Source organism: Gavialis gangeticus, unplaced genomic scaffold, assembly GCF_001723915.1.
Source record: "Gavialis gangeticus isolate Ggan-Ray unplaced genomic scaffold, GavGan_comp1, whole genome shotgun sequence".
NCBI lineage: Eukaryota > Metazoa > Chordata > Crocodylia > Gavialidae > Gavialis > Gavialis gangeticus.
The window spans coordinates 10,113,544-10,139,499 of NW_017729026.1; the positions used below are offsets into that span (position 1 = coordinate 10,113,544).

The window sequence follows — 25,956 nt, forward strand, 5'->3', positions numbered from 1 at the left end:
GTGCGGGGAGCTGCGTGTGCGGGGAGCGTGTACGTTTGTGCCTATGCATGCATGGGCGTTGTATCTGTGAGCGCGCATTTGGGCCTAAGTGGGCGTGCGCGCACCTGTGCATGCGCAGTTGTGCGTGCACGTGCATTGGTGTTTGCATGGGTGAGCGTGCCTTTGTGCACGCGTGCGCGTTTGTGTCAGCGTGGCTGTGCATGTGTGCGTGTGCGCCTGCGCATTTGTGTATGAGCATGCATGTGTGAATATCTGCGTGCATGTCCATTTGTGTCTGCGTGGGTGTATTTGTACACGTCTGTGTGTGCGTACACATTTGTGAGTGCATGTGCATTTGTGTTTGCATACGTCTGCATTTGTGCCTGTGTGTGGGTGGGTGCATTCGTGGTTCCATGGATGCATTTGTGCCTATTTGTGCATGTGCATTTGTGTATGTGAGTGCATTTGTGTTTACATAGGTGTGTGTTTGTGCATGGGTGCACGCATGTGCATTTGTGGCTGCATGGGTGCATTTGTGCATGGGTGCACATGTGCATTATGTGCGTGGTTGTGTTTGTGCATGTGTGCACATGTGCATTATGCGCGTGGTTGCGTTTGTGCATCTGTGTATGTGAGTGTGTTCGTGTATATGTATTTGCATGCTTTCTGCTCCCTTTTAGGGTTACTGCCTACCCCTCAGACAGGGAGGGAAAACTGAGGCTTGGGGCTGCTGGGACCCAGCAAGGGCTTCCTCCACTAAGAACTGGTAGGGCTCCAGGGTGAGACCTTGGTGCTCCCTGGCATGTGCCCAGAGGGACAGTGGCAGAACCGCCTGGTTGGAGCACGCTGCAGATAGTCCACAACCCAGAGGCTGTCTTTGTTCTCAGGTCCTGGCTTTGTCTAGGAACTATTTGTCCACCTTTAAAAGAAAGCGTGGGCCTAGCCCACCAAGTCACTCATTTAGGTGGGGAGGCCACAGGAAAAGGGGACCACAGAATTTGTGGGACCAAGAATGAAAAAAACAGGCACGGGAGTGCAGGTCAGAGGTTCAAAACAAGTGTGCCTAGTGGAGACACCAATACCTGGCCTTGTTTGGGAGAGTCGCACCAGCATGCAGTGAACTGGGACTTGCACTGGGGTGAAACATTTGCCTTTAAGTTCCAGCATAAAAGCTTTGAGCCAAAACTCAAAAATACTTGGTGCCAGGACAGACACTGTGTGGCTTTGGCAATAGCCCTCAGAAGCATAACGGCATCAGTGGGCAAGCTGGCAGGCAGCTGCAGAGGAGAAGGCTGAATCTGGACTGGCATAGGGTATTCAAATAGGGGAAAACCCAAGCTTTAGTACAGCCTACAGGACTCAGCTGAAAGAGATCCTTCTGCTGGGCGAAGTGGGGGCAGATTCTTCAGTAGACCAGAGACCTGTTGTTTTCTGGTTGGCTGATTTTTCAACTTCACTGAGGCCGAAGTCTGAAACTTTTGAGCCCAGTTGGATTTCTATTCTTCCATGCCTTGAGCAAATTATTAAAGCCCTAGTTTCCCTAGTTTGAAATGGGGATAAGCATCCTGTGCATAAGTTGCAGAGAATAATTATAGTAATTAATGTTTAAACCATGGAGATATATAATGCCATTCAAATGCTGAATATTATTTGGTCATGCTGCATGCATGCGGGTTAGGAAGCTGGAGAAGACAGCATATAATGATGGGTTGTGTTGTGTGTATGGGTAATGCATTGTTAATAGAGCCTTGTCTGAGAATCAGTTTCTTGTGCTTTTGAACTAACTTTGGCTTTCTAGCAATACTTAGGACTCTCAAACACTGTGGCTCAGTGGTGCATAATGCTCAATGGATATAATTTTCACTGAAACACTTAAGATGGGTGGGCACTTATTTTAGCTGGAGGGCCGCTTAATGATGGGGACCACAAGGGTAGCTCCTCCACCTCCCCGATTGCCATCTTGGGACTGGGAGCCATGGGGAGTCACGTGCCATTGGGCCAGGCTGGCTCCATGCGGCCATGTGCGGCTCCCCACTGACTGCTAGAAGTCTCATGTGGAGTCATGGAGATAGCCCGCCCATCCCGGCCTAATGGTGTGCAGCTCCAGCCTGCAGTGCCAGGAGCCCCACGTGCTGGCCTGGTCTGGTTTGAAGGCGCGTGCCAGCAGACTGGACTGGGTAGGCTCTGTGCCACTACATGCAGCTCCTGGGAGCTGTGCACTACCAGGGGGGCTCTGCCTGCCATGGGCAAGGAGCACCCCAAGGGCCTGCTGCTGCTGGCAACAGCAAGGGCTGTGTGCTGTGGCGGGAATCCCACACCCCCACCCACAAACCATATCCCCACCCCTCCATCCCCAGCTCCTGCAGGAGCTCCCCTCCCCACTCAGCAGCTGGCCAGTTGGACACCATTGCACTCAGTGCCTCCACATGGGGCTCCCAGCTGGAGTGCTGGAAACCCCACGGAGGTGGAAGCACAGAGCCCACCCAGTCCAATGGCAGGTGACCTCTGAAAACTGGCACTACTTGACAGCTTTTAGAGGGGTAGCCATGGGCCACTATTAATTGTTTTTTGGAGGGGTCCCGCAAGCCAGATAGAATGACATGGTGAGCCGGATCCGGCCTGTGGGCCGTCTTTTTCCTGCCCCTAAGTTAAGATAAAAACTTTGAAAATGTATATTGTAAGTTTATTGTTGTTAAATTTCTCCCACTAGCGAGTGCCACGAACAGGCTGGGTGTACAGGAACGTAGAGAAACCAGAGAGTGTATCAGATCACATGTACAGGATGGCAGTCATGGCTTTGGCAACTGAAGATAAGAAGCTCAATAAAGACAGGTAAGAATACTAATGGTCATCATGACTAACTCAGTAACATTTGCGTGTTTTAAACTAGTCATTGACAGAAATACCTTACTTGATGAGCTTTAAATTGGAGGGTGGACATTGGAATACATATTTTTATATCCTTGGGCAAGGTGATACCTGCCCTTGGGAGATAAGGTGATTTAAGAATTATTAACTTATGGTGCAAGATTCACAACATGTAAATTACATGTAAAATATACTGCGATCCAGAGTGGGCAGACAGCCAACTTCTTCCAGCATAGCAGGCTGCTATTATAGGGCGCCTATACACGAGCACGGAGGCTGCTCTGATGCACTGGAATTCCAGCACGTCAGAGCGGACTCGATTAATCGAGTCTGCTGGAGCGTGGCAATTACTGCGGTCCAGCAGCCTCCTGCATCATGTATCGGTGTCACCATGCTTTAAAATAGTGGTGGGGGTGCTAGAACTAAAGCTCATTTGATGAGTTTTAGTTCAAGCACCCTGCCACTGTTTTGAAGCACGGGGATGCTGATACACGAGACGTGGTGGCACTTTAATTGAAGCAGCTCTGATTAAAGCACCCTCATCCTCTCCCACCACCAGAGCAGGTGTAAAACTGCCCATAGTGTTTTGGCAATAGGTGATAGGAGAGCAGGTAGTAAGCTGCCCTAGGACAGTCAGTTGAAATGGACCAGAACTGCTGTCAATATCATAGGTAAAGCAGTGTAACATGCTAGTATATAGTTACTGGTTCTTTTGGAGCGGAAGGAGGACCAACTTTATACTGGAGCAGAGTGGTTTTCATTGGTATAAGCCTGCCCTCCATATGTCTGCTCCAGTTTTATATTAGTGTAAAAGTATATTGCGCTGGTGTAAATACATTGTCTGTTTGCACTCTTAGTAGCTGAAAGCAGCAATTTGGGCAGTTTAACTACACAATGGGTTTCAGCTTGTTTTCTCTTGATTGATGATAAGTAAGCAGGCTAAAGAATAACATTCAGAGAGGATTTTGGAGAATTGTGTGATGAAGTAGAATCCATCTCTTGAATTGTGTCTGACAGATCCTGTTAGCTTTTGGAAGCAATGAGGAAGCATGTCATTGACTTGGCATAGAAAGGAAAACATAATAAGTATTGTATCATTTGTCAAGAGGCATATGGGATCATATTTGCTTTGTCACCTCTGTGAGCTAATGGAAATAGAAGGCTCTACTAGAAATTCAGGTTTTCTAATGCAGCATAAACTGCTTTAAATTACATTGCTGATAATTACTCCTCCTCAGGCATTATTCCTCCCCACCAAACTGTTCCCTTAGTCTAGCAGAGAACATACACAACTACCTTTTCAAATAGGCAAATGAAAGAGGGCCTGATTTTCCTACTTTTACATTCTTTTTACATACTTACATTTGCAGAAGAGTGATTGTAAACACTGACAAAGTTTTAGATTGCACAGATGTAAGTACCCTTGCAAAGATGAAGGCATCAGACCTAAAGAATGTAATTTGCCAAAGGTTTCTTGGCTTATTTTATGGCAGAGGTAGAGTAGGTCTATTCTTTTTTATTTTTTAAGATGTTAGACTTAATGTGTAACCCACGCAAATGGGTTAAATACAGAGACCTCTATGTAGAGGTGCATATCATGTCTGTCGCCATAGTACTGGTATGCCTTTCGGTAATTAAGCGGTGTAACTTATCCTTTGCCTGCTCTCTCATTCATTCTGTTCCCAGGCCTAGGAATATTTTGTGTTGTCATTTTAACTTGTTTTATATATGGGTGTCTATTTATTGCTATTTTTCTGTTAAAGAAGGCAAGGTCAAAGAAACGTGCCATTTTCTTGCAGTGGAAGCTGATGAGGTTTGTGATGGTCTTTAATTCCTGTGGGAGTTCATTCCTCAGATTTGGGCTGCCCTCTGAGAAAGCTCTATGTAATAATAAAGAACAAAACAAAAAGCCTTGAGGCCAACTAAAAAAATGGATTAATAATGCAAACTCACCATTTTGAACTGCTTTGGAATATATAGATGATAAAACTTGTTGATGAAAAAGCATTGTTAGTGGCAGCACTTTTTTGGAAAAGGGTTATTACCAACAGTCCTTACCAACAGTTAAGAGTTAAAGGAAGCTAAGCTGTGCATACTTTTGCGGTTAATTGAGCTGTGAGTATATGCATATATTTTGTCCGTTGCATATTAAATTTGACAGAACTGTCTCTCTTGTTATTTGAGAAATGCATACTTTTTTCTTATTGGTTGGGTAGTAAAATGTATTGTGTTGTTAAATTCTTATGTGCCTTGCTTTTGGAAATGATCTGTTGGTCTCAATACTATTAACTTTTTTTTACTTTTTTACTTTTTTTTACTTTTTGGTCATGGATATATGTGCATACATAACAGGAAATAGCAGTTAGGATTCAAAAATATATAGGATGAAGAGCATTTTCCTGAGTACGATGGTATTTTAAATATTAGTTGGAGGGTACAAACTGAGCATTTTGTTAAGATTGCTTGATAATAAACTGAGCACAGCTATAAAGGTTATAAACTCATCATTTTATTCTTTTCTTTCTGTCAGATGTATCCGACTAGCTCTGGTTCATGATATGGCTGAATGCATTGTTGGAGACATAGCACCTGCAGATAATGTCTCTAAAGAGGAGAAACATAAGCGAGAGGAGGTTGGTATATTTACAGAGCACCGGGCTGTATTGGCAGGGCTTTATAAAAGTATTAAAACTGTATTTGTGGAATTGATCAATTCAAGCTAGTTGGGAGACATTCAAAGCAACATAATATAGCTGCATATATTTCTACATGTATGTTGAGACACACCCCTAAAACTACCTGCTAATTTGGATTGTGGCGACATTAGAGATATTGCTTATGTATGTTCCTGTTTAATTTGGGTGGTGTAGAAGAGAAATGGGTATGTAGAAGGAGAGGACAGCAGTTAATAGCTAACGTGTGACTCTAGTTCCTTTCAAAGTATCACACAGACTTTACCAGATCCCCTGTGCACAAGATAATCGGAGAGCCTGACAAATGTGTAACTGTCTATGTGCAGTTATTTTGGGTGTTAATGTTTCTGTTGTCAGCAGAAACATGTCCAACATCCGCTGTTCTCTCATTTCTGGTCCTTTGTATGCAATAAAGCAAAAAGCAAAATATTCCTTCATTTGCAGCTAGAGGGCCCCACTATGCTTAGTAAAACTTCAAAGGGTCTGAAACAGGAAGAATGTTACTATGCTTTCTTTACCCCTGTTTGGCTGCTAAAGGTTTTTAAAAGAGTAATTATAGCAACAGGTACCACACAAAGAGAAGTTTGAATGTAAAAGATGAGAGCTTATTCAGATGTTTGCTTAAACATTATATTCACTGTCATTTTTGACTAACTTGTTTGAACTCTGTTTTCCTCATGGCTTCTAGGAATGTTTCACTAGCAAAGGTCAAATTTTAATGTATTTGGGCACCTAGACGCATTTTCAACAATACCTAGCATCTGGGTATTTATATGCATCTGTAGGTACCTAAATATTTAAAACATGTTCCTAAATGGCCTTTGCTCCCATTAGTTCCAATGGAAGTTTAGCCATAGATTTCACTGGGAACAGGGGGTAAGTCCCTAAATATTTATCCTGCTGAAATATTGAAGCTTTTAAAACAAATAATATGTGAAGTGGTAAGTTTAAGTATAGGTGTATAACTGGCATTAAGCTTGGTGTTTCTTGAATTGTTCATTGTTTCAGTAACAGTCCTTAAGTGTTGGTGGGGAAACACTAGAGAAGGACAGGAAGAAAATTACTTAGTTGCAGCAATGTGGAAAGGGGATTCTGCTTAGACCAGTAGTTTGATGTTGTGTCAAGACTGGCCTCCAGAATTCTGCTCTCCCTTAAATAGCATCTGTGGTTGCGAACCTTGGGCATTTTTGCACGTGCTCTGGGGTTGCCAGACTTTAATTTAGAGCCGCTCTGAGAGCTGCTCTAATTGGAGCACTGCAGTGTCTCATGTATTAGCATCCCCATGCTTCAAAATGGCAGCAGGGACACTTGAACCAAAGCTTGTTCAATGAGCTTTAGTTAAAAGTTCCCGCTACCATTTTGAAGCATGGGGGTGCTAATACACAAGATTGGCTGGAGCACAGTAATTACCTTGCTCCAGCAGACTCAATTATTATCAAGTCTGCTCTGATGTGCTGCAGTTACAGCGTGCTGGAGCAGCCTGTAGCACATGTACAGGCATCCTTTAGGCTCAACTTCTGATGTGCATTGTTCTCCTCTTTTTTCCTACGACTGGGTAGTTATTTGCGGTCCTTCTGGCAAAGCTTTGAGGATTTTTTAGATAGGTTGTTCTTTTTTTTTTGGTCGGTGTTTGTACTTTGGAGTTGCCTTTATGGAATATACTAATAACTGAAGGGGTGCATCCAAACAAGTGCACACGTGTGCTGGGTGGCAAGGCTTTGAGGCACCACAGAATGGATGCAGTGCACATGAAAGGCTTCTCCGGGCTGCACATTTGCAGTATGGAGGCAGAATTAGATGCCAGAAACTCCTAATATCTTTAAAAAATGCAGCAAAAAAAGGGAGGCGCTGGCTAGAGGCTCTGCATGCTCAGATTGCTGCCAGTGTAGCCCCAGGAGGTTCCCAGAGCCCCAGATAAGGCTGCTAGGGCCAACCTAGGTGCTTGCCCCAGCTTCCCCTACCTCACGTGGGGCAATCTGCTGTGTGCCAAAGCACACGTGCAGAGGTATGCCTGGGGACAAGTAGCAGTGGCACAAATATGTACTGCTGCTATTTGTCCCTGGGGAAATGTACATTCCCGTTTGTTGGGATGCACCCAAGAAGTTTAGATATTGTCCCCATATTCTGTAAGTCTGGGAGGCAGAGTTGGTAATCAGAGAGTCAGTATGTTGGACCCTAACTGCTCATTTTCCTCTAACCTCACTTCCCAACTTCTGGGATAGCTACTGAATACGGATTCAGATTATTTCTTGCTTTTTTTTTAGATAAGTTCTTTACTATTATTTGAGCACCTCTAATATGAAGAATTTGTTCTACAGCATAGTACTTTACATGTACACCTATGGAGAAATTTCTGTTTCAGTTTTGCTAATGCAAGCGTAGGAGGAGTCAGTTACTTTGCCAGAAAATGAAAGGAAAGGGTTTGTACTCAAATAATGGCCAAATCTCTTTCAGACAGCTATGAAACAGCTGACCCAGCTGCTGTCAGAGAATCTCAGAAAAGAAATCTATGAACTTTGGGAAGTAAGTACAAATTATCTTTATTTCTGTCACTTGGCTGAAAATCCCTGTCTTATTTTGGTGAATGTTTGCCCAATCAGCATAGTCAAATCTAGGAAATTTAGTTCAGTGATATGAGTACTCTCCGTTAGTAGTTGTCCAATGAAAAAGGCTATAGTGCATAGGCAGAATATTATTATGGCTAGAGTTCCTTGCATATTTTTTTATTATGCCATAGGTTTCACTGTTGTCTTGTACAAGACTTGGTTCCCCATCCTCATCTGTACCCAGCCTATTTTCAGCATATGTTACTTTTTAATCTTCTTCATTACACCTATGTGCACAGTTTTGATCATTTGTCCTTGCTTCTACCTTCAGCATAATTTAGTAAAGTGGAGTTTCTAGCATGAAGTATCCCTGTAACCCACTGAAAATACATGCAAACCCTTTGGTCTTCCAAATGCTAAAAAAAACCGTTCTCTGAAGCACTCGACAAATGATGCACTCAGCTACGTAGGGGTCATTCCATTGCCTTGAGCATCTCTTGAGGAACTAACATAATAGGTTTGAACTGGGATGGGGTCTGTGCAAGATATTTTCCTGCAGCTTTGCGAGTAGCACTGTGTCCTGATCTGTGATAATCCTTTTTTATTTCCAGCCGTGAGCAAAGAGTGGCACTTGTTTCCATTTGTGCTAAAACTGTTGGGTGCTTTTGAAGCCAGAAGAAAAACATACCAGGAGGAGGCCACCAAAACTGTGTTTTCACTTCATTTAAGGATATAAACATAAGTTAGTAGTCAGCAGAGTTTTTCTGGCACTGGACTAGAATGACCAGCTTGTTCCAAGGCAGACTAGGATATGGCTACTTCCACAGCATCTCCTTACCACGCAGCCATGGCACAGCATGGGCAAATGCCCCAGCCCCCCTTCCTCCTCCTTTTTTCCACATGGCCAGATCCAGCAGCTTCTCAAGTTATAGGTTGCCAACACCTTTACACAAATCACTGGACTTATAACGAGTAGTGTAGTCTTCTGTCCCTCCCCTTAGTTTGTTTTTATGTCAACCTGCAATCCTGCAGTAATCATTTTAATAGTTAGTAGCTGCCATCTTAGAGTGCTGAAAAAAGGAGTGATTTCACACTTGAGGTATAAAATAATGTTGCTAAATCTCCAATACTAGCATGAAAGAAACTGGAAATGTTTACCTTCGTGTTGGCCACAGCCTGCAGTTGCCACATAGTGAAGTATTTCTTTAGGTTATAGTATGCTGCATTGCATGCAGTATCTGGTGCACAGCGGGCACAAGGAGGCAAAGAAAAAATTATTTTCAGCTGGTTGATTTCTTACCCCAAATTAATTTATGGCAACAGGGCAAGGAGACACAGTGCTGAAGTTCTTACTTAGGATGCTACGAAAGGAAAATGTGAACTTTAATGATGAATAGCACTTAATAAAACAAAATCACACAAGCAGTTGAATAAAATAAGTCCAAGAAAATAAGATGCAATGTTGAACAGCATTTTAAATTAAGTTACGCATTGATGTAAAGCCGTAGGCCAAGAAGGGAATCAAGGGGAAGAATGTAAAACTGTTGAAATGGAATCTTCAAATCAACTACTGATTAAAACTTAATTGAAAATTTCAAAATGTAATTTAAATTCAAATTGATTCGTACACCACTCTTTCACTACTGTCAAAGTCCTGATTTTTGGAACACAAAGCAGTGAATGTAATAATAGAGCCAATTTTCAGTAATGTGTCAAACACCCAAATGAGCATGACAAGTTCATTATCTGAACACAACTGTGCTGGAATGACAAATCAGGATCTTGCCAATAGATATGACAGTTCCACTATTGTCTTGTTAGACACAGAGTGTGGTATACTGTTAGCTGGTTTGCCCCTGCTTCCCATGTTACAGGAACTACAAGTTCTGACTGAGTATAGTAGCAGCTCTGGTACCTGATTATTGCTTTCAAGTCTCTGGCAAAACAGGGATGTTTTATCTTTAATTGTGCACAGCTCTCATCAGTGGGAGGAGTTAAATGTATCTGAGAGCAGAAGTTGGCCCAGTATGCACTTTCAGAGACTTAGCTGATGATGCCCACTGATGTCAGTGACATTGGACAAGGATTATGACATTGGACTAGCTACTCCCACAGCTGCTGGGGGTATTTAGGTAAAAATAACTCTCACAGATAGAAGAGACTCCTGTGAGCATTTTTACACAGTTGGTTGTAAACATTAGAAAGAGAAAAGAGATCAAATCTCATACAGCAGGCTGAAAATAACAGAGCAGTCAACTGGTCTCAGGTTACCACCACAGATAGTAACAACAGAATTGTTCCAATCAGCTATAGATGTGAGCAAGTTAAAACAATTAAACCAGTGCACAAGAAATGCCCACACTTCATCCCAAAGAGCCTCAAATGAGCAAAACCAAGCAAGATCTTTTGATGTATTTTAATGTATCCAGTTTATTTTAAAACATACAGTATAACCAGTGTTTAATAATTATTAATGTCTTTGTACAGTTCTCAGTTCAGTTAAGCACTTCAGTACATGGTTAACTTTCAGCATACATCTTTCCTGCGCAAACTATTTAAGCGTATGTTTAAATCCCATGAAGTTTAGTGGAACTTTAGCACGTGCATAATTCTAACTGCTTTGCTGAAGAGTGCAATGATGTGCTGTGAATTTCTATGAAGCAGATTTTACTATGGAAGAAAAAGCTCTTAACACTGGTGCTGTGTGTTTTAGCTTTTTTCTCTTAATTGCACATCTGTTCAGGAATATGAATACCAGTCTACTGCAGAAGCTAGGTTTGTAAAAGAACTGGATCAGTGTGAAATGATACTCCAAGCATTTGAATATGAAGAGTTGGAAAAAACGCCTGGAAGACTGCAGGAATTCTATGATTCAACTGCAGGTATGAATCAGAAGTGTAGCATTTGTCTCATAAACAGAAGTGGGAGTGAATTCTAAAGAGGGGACTTCCCATAATTTTTGTGACTACACAAAGCTTTTTCTAGGCTCCAGGTCTGTAAACAAGTGGGTCAGTGCCATCGACAATGGGAGTACTTGCATAAGTCTTTGAGGAACAGGGGTCACAACGTTTTAACCCTTGACTGTAAGTACAGGGCAGAAAGTGAGTCCCTTGTTGAAAAAGAACAGTATATAGTATGTTTGTTAAATTTATGATGAATCGGACCTGCTCACACAAAGGAATGGAATGGACATTTCAGCGAAGTGGAAAAATAAGTCCAGCTTTCAGTATCGCCAAAGTAAACCTGGAATCAACACAGTCGTCTTAGATCTGTTTGCCTTAGGCCTGATTCTCATTTAATACAGCATAACGAGGCCCAAAAGAATAAATCCTGTTTATATTGACTCAGGTTCTTTAAGCAAGTCCCTTTATACCTTGACTGTGATCATGTGGAAGAACGTGAGCTTTAGGCTGCGGTACCTAAGCTAGCTATTTTAAGTAGCTTGGGTATGTCTACACAAGTGGCATTGACTGCAGGGTAAACCTGCCATTAGTATAAATTGGAATCAACCCTGAGTGCACTGCTTCAGAGATGGTTGCTTTATTACTTATTATTTCCTTCTGTAGTACCAGTTGTCTATGGTTTACTTAAATCATCTTTGCAAGGGTAGGCAAGGATTTTTGTGTGATATCTTTTATTGTACCAGCTGTATAACTGGGAGAGCTGTTGGACCTGTTTTCAGTCATCGGGTGGCCTTCACTAATTGTGACCTGAAGGAGACTTGATGTATGAAAGCTTGTCCAACAGCTTTCCTAACTATATAGTTGATCCAATAAAAGATATCACAAAAAGCCTTGCCTCACAAATATGCCTTGGACCATCATGACTAGTCCTGCTGCAATAGGGGAAATAGTTTGCAAATTCTGGTTAAATATTTTTGGCCAGGGAAAGATCAGAGGAGTAGATACATCTCATTTTGCCAAATCACTGTAAAATGGACCTCCATTTAAAAAAAAAAAGACTAATTAACTTGAAAGAATAAGCTAAATGTTTCAGATCATTCACATGTTTGGGGGATGGGCACGTTTTGGTCATTGAACTATGAAAACCCAAACCCTTAATACTCGTACAGCTCTGTTCCCATTGACATTAGCAGGCATTAAGTTAGTTTCATCTGCAGAGCAACATCCAACTAAAATGAGTTTGGAAATATAAAAGTGGTAGCTGTGTTCCTAAGTAATCTCACTGGTGCTCTCTCATCTCCAGACTCACTCTTGTGAAACTGGAGGTGATGGATTTACAAGCTGTAAGAATGGAATCTGTAGCTTCATTTCTGAAAAGAAAATGGATCCTTGTAGTCAGGTACTCTGCTCATTCACCACTTGCCAGACAAGCTTTGTACCTAAACCAAGATTTAACCCTTTCTCCTCCCAGAATCTGTGTACCCAGTGTGTTTGTTTAGACAATTGGCATATTAACCACTATGCCACTTATCCATTAAACCGTATAGTTTTCATTTTAGCTCTAAATCAGAAAAGCAGTTTGTGCATACATCCATCCCTATTCAGGACAGAATTTAAGCATTTTCTTTTATTAACGTGTGGTGAAATCTCATCAGTTGTATGCACGGGCTTAAATGCTGCTATGAGTAGGCATGTTTTCCTTGATCACACTCCCCAGCATGAACTGCTGTTCTGCTTTCCCCACCTCAAACAAACAAACAAAACAGTGCATAGATCAGGTTAAGCCATCAAAAAAAAGGTTGGCTGAATTGTTGAACAATTGCTCTTTTCTCTAGTTGAAGTTATTTCTGACAGATCACAGTTAGTATTCACTACTAACGGGAGAATTTTGTATTAATTTGTTTTGTAAAAATAAATAAATTAGGATTTTAGTCTGAGTCTAGAGCAAGAGTACAGCCAACTTGTTACAGTTAGACAAATCAGGGAATATAGTAATTGTTCCTTTTCTTTTGTCTTCCAGGAAAATTTAGTCACCCAGAAATAGTTCGGCTTGTGTCTTCTGTTATTAAAGAGAGAAATGAAAAAATAGCTGCTACAAGTAAGCCAAGCTCATCAGACATTGTCTAGTTGTTGCTCCTAAAATAAAATATTTATTATTTTACACTCATCTTTCACTGCCACAGCATCATTAATTCAAGAAGTTTTGGGGGATATTTTTTCCTTTGCATTTATTGGAAAAATGTAGATGGGATATATAGGATAACTTTGCATTCTAGATCACAGGATGCTAAGGATCAAACACTATGAATGGGGCTGCTTTTTTATTAGCTTTGAGTGTTTGATGGCACTTCACTTGAAAGCACTTTATCCTGAAGACAGAGTACATTTCACTGCAGGCAAAACTAATTACAACACTGAATGAAATGTAACTCCTTTTAGTCACTGAGGAAAAGTCTAATTATTGTCTTTAGGCATATATCCATCAGCAGAATGTAGCCTAATAATGATAAATCCAGCTCAAAGAGAGAGTTCCTTCAGTGTGAAGTTTCTCCTTCTACAGAGATTTCCACTCTACCTGCAGTCTAATGAAAATCCTCTATATACTGTTAAGCCTAATGCATGGGCATACGTTTATACAAGCCATTTATTTTTAGAGACCGGTACATTCTGTGAAATAGTGTGAAATGCTGTTCTCTGACCCCACAACTCATTTTGTGAAATTATTTCAAACTGACTGTTCCTCTGTGATTTTTTTTTACTGATTTCACTTTTTGGTTGGTTCCATCATCATTGCATCAGTTGGGGGAAGGATTAGACTCTATTCAGCAGGCACTAGATGAATTTTCATCCTGCTATTGTAACCAAAGCTAATGTACTAGGTTAGAAGGGGAACTGCCAAAGTTATGTTGGAGGGACCAGCTTGCTGTGAGTTTGCTACCAGAGAGCAAGGATGTTCTGGTACCCCCCCAGGAGGGAGCTGGAAGACCCAAGTGATGCACCTAAAAAGAAAACCACCTGAGGTCTCTGAAGGACTGAGGAATGGATGGTAATATGGTCTAGTCTTGACTCTCAAGAACTGGCTGTTAGAAGAGTGAGTCTCTGAAGCAGGGGCAGGCCGGATTTGTCCCACCAGGCACTTTCATCTGGCCTGCGGTGCTCACCAGTTAATTGTATCCTGCCCAGCCCTTCCACCCATGTGTAGTGCCCTCCCCACCTATTGTGCCTTGTTCGCACAGCTTTCATGCAGGGCTGCTGCAGCCCTCAGGGACCTGCTCCACTTCCCTGGTCTTCTGTTGGCTCCAGGCAGCAGGTAGGGAGAGGGCAGGGGCAGCGGTGGAGCTCCAGCTGGGTGGGAGTACGGAGCCTGGGGCTGGCAGCAGCATGGAGCCTGTGCCCAGGGGAGCAGCGTGGAGCCTGGGTGGGCAGTGTGTTGGTGTGAGGTGGGGGTGTGGGGACCCCTCTTCATTGCCCTCATGGCACGCAGCCCCAGCAGGCAGTGGCAGCAGCAGGAGGTGGGGGTGCTCAGGGCACTGGTGCCTGGCTGAGCGCAGCTCCAGCCAGCGCTGCATGTGGCAGTGAAGGGCAACGTCCGCCAGGCCCCCGCTATTGCCAGTGCTCCCCACCAGGCACATGCAGCCTCCACTCGCATGGCACAGGAGGAAAGCCCCAGGTGCAGGAGCCAGCTGCCTTTCCTACCCCCAAGGAAAGTCACCTGGCACTTCCCTCCCGTGCCATGTGAGTGTGGGGGCTATATGTGTTTGGCAGGGAGCACTGGTGATACAGGATGCCTGGTGGAGGCTGCACCCCTCGCATTGTGCAGCACTGGCCAGAGCTGTGCTCTGCTGGGCACTGATACCGACTGCTCCCGCCTGCTGCTGTCGAGCCATCAGGGGAGTGGGGGGGTACCCACACCTCCCCCCCACCAAACCTCACCCCACAACCCTCCACATATACACAACTCCCCAACATACCCTATGCCCCTCCACACACAGCCACATCCCCTCACAAACCCACCCCACACCCTACCATATACACACATACACATCCCACCATACACACACACCCCCCAGCCACATACTCCCACAGTATACAGTAAGAATTTATTTTTGAGTTATTATGCAATCCCCTCTATATACAGTACACAAACAAATCATGACAAAAAATGTTTTTGTCATAAAACTGAAATATGTTATAGCAGGTGTTTGACTTTTAGAGTATGATTTGGTTTTTTTTGGTTCCAAGATGGCAACCACCCCCTCCTAAAAGGAGCAATTCCAGGGGTCAAGGGGAGGGACTTTTGGTGGCAAAGGTCAGGGGCTGGGGGGAAGGACTTCCAACCCCAAGATGGTGACCAGGGGCCAGGGCAACTGTCAAGGGCCAGGGCTACCCGTGTGGCCCACGACAGCTAGCCAAAACACACAAAGCGGCCCTCCAGCCAAAATAATTGTCTGCCCCTACCCATGGCCAATCAGCAAGTAGAGTTAAAATTGACTCAAGGAAGCAGGGACAGAGGACAGTGGTGCTCTCCCCTACCTTGGGGGTCTTGGAGGGGGTTGGATAGTTATCTGGCTGGAGTATTATGATCACAGCACTTGTTCCTGCCCAGGGCAGGGTGTCGGACTTGAGGATCTGTTCAGGTCTCTTCCGACCCTAGAAACTATGATAGTGAGGAATGAGAGGACAGAAGATCAGTTGGGTAACTATTCTGGGGATTAGTGAAAGCCCCAGGCCAAAAAGTCCATTTATGAAATAACTGGGCACTTCTATGCCCTGGGTGGCAGCAGCAATGCACAGGGTAGCAACAAGGCAGCCACTATTTGCGCCTTTCTCCTAGTCCTCCAATTCAGCGTCCAGGTCTAGTGTCCTCATCACCCCTCTTGATTTAAATTACTGCATTTAGGCATGGTGGAGTATCCAGAGACAGCCAGACTGGGGTAGGTGTTGCCATATTTGATGAAGGGATTTTAGAGGTGAATGGAATGGGACCTCTGATCCAAGGCAGTTGTGTTGGAGGCAAATGCAAAACTTGTAGAAGATGGTGCTGGTCCCTGTGCCCAGATAGAATATCTGCTGGCAGGTCAGCTAACATGGAAAGGAGAAGCTCCAGTAGAACAACAAAAACCTTGTGTGTTCAGGTGAAAGCAAACCTGGATACAGAATTAGTTAGTGCTGTCAAGGATGACATAGCTGATGTGGTGCATGGCTCTCCACTGTCATGGATTTAAGTGGTTAAATACAGAGAAGCAGGTGCTACAATGTCAGGTGAAGTCACTGGGATCTGTCACTGCAGTTTTTTATCCCTTCATTTTCTGGGGATTATAGTAGGCCTAGCTGTGTACCATAAGGACATGAGTGTGCAAAGCCTCTCTGAGCTTTTACTGGAACCACAAAGAGCCAAAGCCTTTGAGGTGATAGGTGGTGGCAATGCAGTTGCAGCTTGTGGAAACCTAGATGCTGTGTGGAGTTAAGCCTCTTATGTCTGGGAGAGCCTTGGAGGAGCAAGAAGCTTTCCTGATGGGATGATAAAATGCAAAAGAAGAGGACTTATGCATGGAGGCTCAGAAGGGAAAGCTTCACCTGGACTTGGATTAGGTGTCAGAGAGCTGGTACTGGGAGAGGTAAGCTGCTATACTGCATTTTTTCACTGGCACATCTCATAATCTTAAAAGTTTTTCCAAAGCTGGAGTCCCTGCCCTGTGAATACAGAACCTTCTATTTTAGCCCTCTTGTTTGGTAAGGAAAGTTTGAAAATACGACTCCCAAAGGAGCAAAAAGCCAGAATAGGCAGTTTTCCAGAAGCGCAACATTTTTAAGCCTGCACTTTGATGGAGCTGGCTTATAAGGTTTTTTAATTTTTGAGACTGGCAAAATAGCACCACTGTTAAAACTTATTTTAAATCTCTGAAGCAGTGTTTGAAGCAAGTTGCTTGTCTGCATATATGCTTGGTATTGCTGGGTTGCTATATGCATGTACTTCAAAGCAAAATTTTTAATATGGAAATGCCACTCTAGAAAAATGCTTCCATCCTGTGCAGGTACCGGGGTAGGGTTATACAGTTAAATAGTTATGCCAATGCACTGATTCCATTATCTGGTTTACAGAGCTTTAAATAATGATGGATAATTCCTATAAGCTGGAGTCTAGCAATAAATTATTTTGCTGGTATAAACCACCAGTTTGTGCAATATTTTGACAGTTACAAATAGTTACATGCAGTGTCTGCTTAGCACTAGAGTTCATTTCAATGGACAGCTAAAGATACAGAGTTTAAGTAACAAGAGACTCCTTCATTTTTATAAACTAATTTTTAATAAGAATAGCGCTAACTTCATTACATAAGCTATGTTGACCTATAATTGTTTTCTCCTTTCAAATAGATTTTCTGTTTATGCACAGAAACACTGCAACAGAAGCTGCAAACTGTTACAAGAAAACTATTTGAAAAACTAACTTAATTTACTTTTATAATAAAATAAATCACATTAAAGAAACATAAGTATTCACAGTCAAACTGTGTTCAGTCACATGGATTAAGGAGGAATTTTAACAGTGTAAGAACTAGAACATACAAAACTCACAAAACAAAAAAACTCATACAGAAAACCAGTTGAAGCTGGGTTTTCCTAATGAGTTTTTAGCAAAATCTATGAGTCAGCATTGTGACAGCTGATTTGAAGCTTTCCATTACAATCAAGCAAACTAACCCATTCTGAAAATAGACTAAGCTCCCTTCCTGGCCCCCCACCCAGCCTCAGTCCAGTTTTGTACTTGATGAGCCTGTGTTCATCTCAATCTGGTAAACTGGGTAATACAAGGTGCAGTGATACTGCAGAATGAATAGTGGAACTTTTGCCTAAGCTGGATAGCTGACAGATCATTACAATAAATGTACAGCTTCTCCCCTAAACATTCTAGTACAATAAAAAGGATATAAGGAATCGTGGCATCTCTGGTGATTCGCTGAATGTTGTTTTTAATTGCTTAAAATCTGTCCTGAGATTCACTAATGCAGGAAAGAATATGGGTCATTGTGTCACTTCAACTCTCATACTCATCTTGTGTACTGCAAAATTCAGATTTCATACTAGTTACCAGCTTTATAGGCTGAAGGCATAGGCCCTCTATCTAACCTATGGCACATACTGAGTTAGTTACTGCATGCACGGTCTCCCTTAAGGCTCTAATTCTGGTGCAGCTCGTTCAGTTCAGTCAAAAATAAATTCTCCCTTATTTCTGAATGAAAGACACAAGTTTCACCATCAAGTCTTACCATCCACACAGCAAGTAACAGCATACTTTTACATGGCAACTCTTCTTGCTATGGTAGAATAGCTGTATCGACTTAGTCTTCATCTAAATAACTCTGCATTTCACTGCCCCTCACCTCTCATGATGAAGTGAAGTTCAACACCAGATTATGGCAGTGAATAAGGAAGAGACTTTTTCAGTAAAAATAAATTATTCTATTTAACTCCTGCAGTAGCTTGGACTGTGCGCCCATATTCCTCAGCAAAGGGCACCTGGCCTCATTTGGTGGACAGCTGGCATAAAGCTGATTACTGTCTAGAGAAACCACTGCACAGCTCTGGATCCATCTGTCTGATGTGGCACTGAAAATGGGGTTACATATCCAACAGAATCCTCCATATAAAATACCAGAGGTTTCAGGAGATTTTGGAGGAGGGAATTCCAGAAAGCAAGAGCTGTTTGGTCACTCACATTATAGAAAATGGACCATTAAAAACTGGTAATTTGTGTGCAATTTCTATAGAATACAAACTGCTTAATGAGGAAATAGCCTATTAAAAGTACAAATATGTACAGAAGAATTCCTACACTACAACATCAGCGAGGCCTTTTGCAAGGTATTATGGAGACTAGTATCAAGCTTAATATGGGAGGGCAGTATATAAAATGGTTGATGGGTGAGTCTCAGTGCAGAGGATGAAGGTGAACAGTAGAGGCAACAGCCTAACACTGCAGCTCCTCTTCGCTCTCAGGAAGTCGTGTATCTGAAATAGAGCTCTGAGCGCTGGCGTGGGCTGTAGAGCTGAGAACTTCTTCAAAACTTCCCCCGCTTGGGTTTGTTCCACCAACCTTAGTCTGAAATAAGGTGAATAGAGGATAAAAACAGTAAGTTTCCTCGTTCCAGCCCAGAAGGATTCCAATTTGGCTTCTAAGAAATGTTCAAAATTTTGTTTTAAAAGAAAGCAAGACAAGCTGAGAAGGCACACATGCCAAGATGTAGAAAGCAGATTATTGGCTCTTTTAAAGAGCAGGTAGTAATTCAAAGCACACACTGGAGCCAATAATTTTGTGAACGCTGTTGGGTTTAATAGCTATTGCATGGTTTTCTGTAATTGCAGGAAACAGGACTAAATGATCCAAAGTAGCCTCATCTAGTGTTATGCACCTACCAACTAGGACTGCACAAAACCACGCTATGTTTCATTCTCGGAGGACAGTGATTTGTTTAGGTGTTTCAGATCACTGTTTGTTTTGATTCGGCTGAAACTATTTCAGAGTTTCAATGCTGTTTCAGGGATTCGGATTGGCCGGGGAGAGGCAGGCACAACTGGATAGCTGCAGGTTCTCCTGCGGCTCCTCCGACTGAGCCTGCCTCTGCCCTGGTGGGGGGATCTGTGGGAAAAGCCCTCCCCCTCCCCCCCCGCCGGCTGCCCTGCCTCGCCCCAGCCTCCTGGCACTTAAAAAAAAAATAAACAAAAAAAAAAGCCCCACAGTCACTGGTTGCATCAGTGGTGATTGGGGCCTCTGGGCACTCACGGCAGAGACCCCCACCCCAGCACAGGGCAGCGGAGATTGCCCAGTGCTACACCAGGAACATGTGTAAAAATGCCTCTTAAGTTCAGTTCCCTCAGCCTCTCCTTAGAAGTCATGTGCCCCAGTCCTCTAACAATTTTCACTGTCCTCTTCTGGAGTCTCTCCAATTTGTTCACATTCTCTCTCTAGTGGGGGGGGAGGGGGACACCAAAACGGGACACCAGATGTGGCCTCACCACTGCAGAATAGAAGGGAATAATTACTATCAGAAATGACAACCTGTTCAGCACAAACTTTCATATAGTTCTGAAGGTTAAAATTCAGAAAAAGCAATGGCATGAGCTGGGAAATGGACCCTTCTTACATGGAAAAGAACAATTAAAAGTGGTCAAAGATGTGGGGCCAGATCCTCAGCTTGTGTGAATCAGTGTAGGTCTTCATATCCATTTATACCACTTAAGGATGTGACCCCAGTGGGTTCCTTCTAAAAGGATTTATATTGACCAACAACAGTTTGTTATTTGGTATTCAAGGAGCCAGGAAAGGACATTTATCTGCATATTGCTTTCATTTTCTTTCAGTGCATAGAGCTCCATGAAATCCTTGACAGAGCAGTGATATCCAATCTGGCTTTGGCATAAATGACAGTGATAACTAAGCTGTCACACTTTAACAAACACAGCAACATAATTCAGCCCCGAATCTTTACCTTAAGGCTTGTGACAGTGGTCTCAACCTTTTCCTCAAAAGATTTGAAAGTTGGAGAATTCCTAGGAGGAAAAACATGATGAAAAGAAAACGTTACATTCAAAACTTGATTGTGCCCAGTAACAGTGGGGGTCACTCACCCAACTTCCACCAGACAATGATGCCAGCACAAAGGTTGGTTTCCAGCATGCAAGTACACGTCAATAATCTACTAGCAGTCATTTGTGTTGCTGTCTGTCAAATCCAGTTGTCCGGATCTGATGAGCGTTTTTTTAGCAACAAATTTGCAAGGGCAGAACCCATGTAATAAATTGAAAAAAATACTGTGATACACTGACTGTCTCATGATGCTTTGTTACCATAATCTTCCCCTTAGTAACCAAGGAATGCATGCTTTCACTCTGCATTTGCTTGGTTTTATCAGGTTATGTAGCAACATTCAAATGACCGTTTTGGGCCCCTGAATAGTAGTAAACTAAATTAACATGGCAATTTATTTTAAAGACAATAGCTACAGGCTGACAGAGGTATTTTGGTTAGATGTCAAGTTAGGGGCACTTTTACATGTGCTCTGGGGGTGGGCAGTTCTTTAATTAGAGTGGCTCCAAGAGCTACTGTAATTAAAAAGTGCTGCGGCGTCTCCTGTATCAGCATCCCCATGCTTCAAAATGGTGGGGGGGGCACTTGAACTAAAGCTTATTCAATGAGCTTTAATTCAAGCACCCCCCCCCCAACACCATTTTGAAGTGTGGATATGCTGATACACAAGATGCAGGAGGCTGCTGGAGGCAGACTCGACTGAGTTGGCTCCAACGCACTGGAATTCCAGTGTATCAGAGCGGCTGTGGCACTTGTGTATAGGTGACCTAGGTGTTTAAATGCCTTGGAGGATCCGAATCCTCAGCGCCTTGATCCCATGAGGTGCTGACTACTTTCAAGCAGACACTGGAGGTATCTGGCTTCTGGCAGGAAGAGGCCTTATTTTGCACCCAATTTTGTCCTTGATTATATGGTTTTGCCTTTGATTTCCAATAAAAGCAGAGCCAAGCCCTTTGTTTGGCCCTTTGTCCCAGGAGTGGGAAAAAAGTGACCTGCAGCAAACTGAAGTTTTCAAGGACAGGGGTAATCTGCCTGGGAACTGTGTTCCTCCCCTTCTCTTCCCCCTGCTCCCAAGTATAAAGCACAGCTTTTTTTTTGTTTTGGGGGTTTTTTTTGCTTTTTTTTTGTTGTCGTTTCAATTTTTAATGTCACTCACAGAAAAAAAATGTGTTGACCACGCATGGTGCTGATTAACACAGCGAACATAAGTGCTGTGATCACTGTATGCTGTTTAGGGCCAAAACATGGACTATCCCATAGGGAGAAGGAAAGTGCCCCTTAGTTTCCCAGCTGGGCTCCCCCATTCTGGCCTACAGTAGCTTCCTTGGGGCTGTGACTTGTGACCCCCCCACAGGTAGGTGGGGTGTAAGTAAGATGGACCAGGGAGTACGTGGAAATTTGACTGCCCTTAAAACACATTGAGGTAGAAACAGATATCTTCATCGGAGTGTGATAAGCTGTACTGCGACATCTCGCAGCAAAGCTGATCATGCTCCAGGGGTGTCTGTAGATGACCCCAGTTGCTACATCCCACTTGGGGCATGTCTGCAAGTGAGGGGAAATCCTTTTTTGTAGACAGGCCCCCATGTTGGGGAGCAGGAGAATCCCCCACAGGGCTTTCCCCACATGTGCCTGCAAGTGGGTCCCTCCCCTCCACATTTGAAGGTGCACATGTGATTATCCCTCTGCAAAGGATATCCCCCATACGTGTCTGTAAAGAGGAAAGGTGGGGACTCACACTCACTGCTCCATGTTTGCAGCCTGCGGTCTGTACTGCTGCCAGGAATGTGTGCCAGGTTGCCTACAGATGAACTCCACCGTATGCTGTACGAGGTGTTTGTCTGCAAGCCCTGACTTACCTGCTTACCAAGATGCCTCTCTGAGAAAGTTAGGAGCATCTCAGAAGTCTAAGGCTTGAAGGGCCTGATCCTGCCCAAAACTGTAGTGGCGTGGAGGACCAACCCCTCAAGCCCAAGGAGCCTCTACCCTGGGGAGGCTGGAGAGCCCATACAACCTAATGCTGCTTGAGCTCTTCCACCCTAAGCAAACCCATGTGGGCTGCAATACACTGGCCCAGTTTGTTACCGCCTTCTACTGTGGCCACCAATTTGAGCATGTGTGGCATGACAGAAGGTATGGTTGTCTGTTTGTTTTCATTTTGTGCTGCCATAAACATTTTTTATGGAGGCATAGAGATGACACCTGTTTTCACCCTGGGAAACAAAGTTGAGTCAGGGCAAAGGGAGAAATAAACAACAGCAGATAAAGGGATAGCACAGTATAATATCCCCCAAAGTCTATCCCCAACTCCACAATGTAATCCACATTGCAATTCCCATCTATTATTATTGGACAAAGAATGTGCAACAGGCTCGTTGCATCCACATGAACTGCCTTTGCGGATTTACACTAACAAGTTGGGAAGAGGTATTTTGTCCTTAACTTTTTCTTTTAATTGTTTTTTTATTTATTATAATGTGTTTAACAAAAGACACATAAAAACAAAAGGCCCAGATCCTACTCCCAGTCACAGAAGAGTACAGTTCCTATCAGAATTAGTTCTGACAATTATACTTGCATTTGTTCCCTATATGGATTGATGCATATAAAAGGGCAATACTTAACAGTATAGCCTAGCCTGGGGTATCCTGTCCATGAGACCACATGGAGAGAGGGGATGAGAAAGGGCACAATGACAACTTGCTGAAGACATGTGCATTAAAAAATCCAAAATTATATAAAACAATTTATCTGACCATATCTGCTTCTACTTGCCCTATTCTTGAAAGATCATCAGAAGTATTCTTGTTTGAGTTCACAAACAAATGATGCACTTTTCTCTATCTTTAAAGATGATGGCATGAACAGCCAAAGCAAGATGGAGGTAGGCTATCATCAGGTCACACACACTGTGTGCCTGCCTTCAGTGCAATGTCTGTGGTAAGCAAGGGAAAGGGCCCTCTGTTGTAAGGTGGCAAGACTGAGTTTTTTTTCAGTCGAAAAGTATAACTACTACTTTTCCAACAGGAAAGAACAACTTCCGTGCGGAGAGCATGAGCTAGAGCCCACTGGAGTTGACTTCAATAAGCTTTGGATTATGTCTTGACTGCACCAAAATTAGATAATTTTCACATTCAGTAATACAGGGTATAAACATCTGCTCCCTCAAATTTCTCCCAATGGCCTCTCACGTGCCTAAATACATGTACACAGTTTTAATAGGTAATACAATTAGAAAGAACCCAAAGGCTTGCATTCACACGAGTAATCTTGGTGAGTTATGCGAGGCTACTCAGCTGAGTCAGGCCCATTGAATGCAAATAAAATATGCATTGTTTTACTTCAGCATAGCTTAGATACAATAGCGTTGGCACATTACCTCATAGCAGGCATGCTTATGGAATGGCGAATAGAGTAACTGCAGTGTGAAAGCAAAAGAGAAGGGAAGAGAAAAAGACAGCAGTATGAACACCACTTTTCAACATGAGCAAGACACTCTACAAGGCATTAAGGCATTTTCATTTATATATTCACATTTGCTGGAACTTAGCTCCTGCTGGAGAGAAGTCCCTGAGTTTATTTTCTGAAGACCTGTCTACCCCAGTCTCAGTATCACTGATCAAGGAGACTGAACAGGCCTCAAAAGAAACTATGAAAAAGACTTCCTGCTAGCACTCATGATCATGGACTCAAAGCCTTCCTAGTTTAAAGGCATGCTATAGCAACATGCACATGGGCATGGAGCTACAGTTTTATTCTTTAACTGCGAGGTACAAGCCCTGTAAAAAGCTTCACAGTGCACGAATAACTTGGATTTTAGGTTTTCAGGGTGAACATAGAATTGCATTTGAAATGTAAAAGTGGTTTCAGTATGTAGGTTAGGAGGACTTTGTACACTGCAGGAAAATCTGCTGTACCAAATATTCATATATTGCTACCTTCACTATTGATTGGTAGCCAGATTCCAATCCTAAGTAGGTCAGAAAGGAACATGGCACCAGAATTTGGCTGGTGTCAAAGTTGGCTTATGCGCACTGGCTAGGTACAAGGAATCAGAACTCGTGGTAGAGGTGATATCTTTTATTAGACCAACTGGATTTTTGCAAAAAAAGTGTCTTTAATTGCAAGCTTTTGGGCACAAGCACCCTTCTTCAGGCACAGGAGAAAAGACTGTAAAAGTTCTCCTGGGTAGAAATGAAAGTTCATATTTCATAGGAGAGTTGAAGGTGTGATAAAATCTCATGTTTGGAACAGTTCACACTTTCAACTCTCCTATGAAATATGAACTTTCAGTTCTACTCCGGAGAACTTTTACAATCTTTTCTCCTATGCCTGAAGAACGGTGCTTGTGACCGAAAGCTGGATGATCTAATAAAAGATATCCTCTTTAACGCAAGTTCTGATTCCTTTTTCCTCTAAGCCAAGACGGCTACAGCCTGGATACTTGGCTAGGTACAGACATTACAAAAGCTAAGGCAGAATCAATCTAAGTTGCACAGTTTTCTTAAGTGGTGTAGTTTAGATCAGAAGCAAACAGAATACACATTTGCCCTTTGGTGGAGAGGGCCAAACTTTGACTGGACTCCTCCACTTTTAAACCAGTGTATGTGTGCCCAGCTTCTGTTATGGGCATAGACTGGTTTCTTGCGTGGTGAACTTGTGTTCTGCTATGGGTATACACTGGTTTCTGATCGCTTATACCAGTGATGGAATAAGTGGAGGTATAATGCCTGTACCTGGCCATTAAGACAAACATTCATATAAATGGCACATGACCAAGTTACTTCTCAGTTGTACATACACTTAAAGAGATTTCAGAGATACACTAACAATCACCCTCTTGTACACAGACACAGAATCAAAAATTAGAACTGGCTTACCTTCCTGCTAACGCAACAATTCTCTTCACTAGGTATGTTTTAATCTTTTCTTAAATGAGAATTTAAAATGTACCCAAAATGCTGTGTGATGCATAATGATACTGAATGCAGTACAAGGGTTGTTCAGTTATTTCACATTGCTTTTTCAAACCACAAATCTTACAAACATGAACATTTCACAAATGCAGTATGATCATGGACTCTGGGCTTCAGCTCTCCAGTAACACTTGGGATAATTAACGAATCCAGGATAAACAATCAATTTTTGGCTTTGCTTGAGAAACTTTCAGCCAGGACATCAGTTGTCACAATCTCCTTTGTGATGTGACATAAGTTAAAGTCTGGACAACAGTCTACTTTCTCAGAGCCCAGACAGATATTAGATTTGACTAAAATCATACTAGGGTGGATTTAAACTAATGACTGAGTTGAAGTTAATGGAACTACTAATAGCGTTTAAACCAAATGTACATTTAAGCATCTTGCTGGATTTGGGCC

General features: G+C 42.9%; 2 protein-coding genes across 4 annotated transcripts in view; one reads left to right on the forward strand and one right to left on the reverse strand.

Moving 5' to 3' along the window:
* HDDC2 (HD domain containing 2) overlaps positions 1–13,156 on the forward strand; it is a 17,451-nt gene extending 4,295 nt beyond the window's left edge. The window contains exons 2-6 of the mRNA XM_019520212.1: positions 2,690–2,811; positions 5,378–5,480; positions 7,995–8,063; positions 10,830–10,968; positions 13,010–13,156. Coding sequence (XP_019375757.1) covers positions 2,690–2,811; positions 5,378–5,480; positions 7,995–8,063; positions 10,830–10,968; positions 13,010–13,116 — 540 coding nt within the window. The 3' untranslated portion in view covers positions 13,117–13,156. The remainder of the gene's footprint in view (positions 1–2,689; positions 2,812–5,377; positions 5,481–7,994; positions 8,064–10,829; positions 10,969–13,009) is intronic.
* A 4,124-nt stretch (positions 13,157–17,280) lies between these two features.
* Positions 17,281–25,956, reverse strand: part of TPD52L1 (tumor protein D52-like 1) — a 111,598-nt gene continuing 102,922 nt past the window's right edge. For 2 of the 3 annotated variants that reach the window (XM_019520015.1, XM_019520014.1), the window contains 3 exons: positions 23,958–23,996; positions 20,481–20,541; positions 17,281–19,093 (listed from right to left, as the gene is read on the reverse strand). In XM_019520015.1, the coding sequence (XP_019375560.1) occupies positions 18,962–19,093; positions 20,481–20,541; positions 23,958–23,996 (232 nt within the window). In that variant the 3' untranslated portion in view covers positions 17,281–18,961. The remainder of the gene's footprint in view (positions 19,094–20,480; positions 20,542–23,957; positions 23,997–25,956) is intronic. The other variant, XM_019520016.1, reaches the window with a different exon arrangement.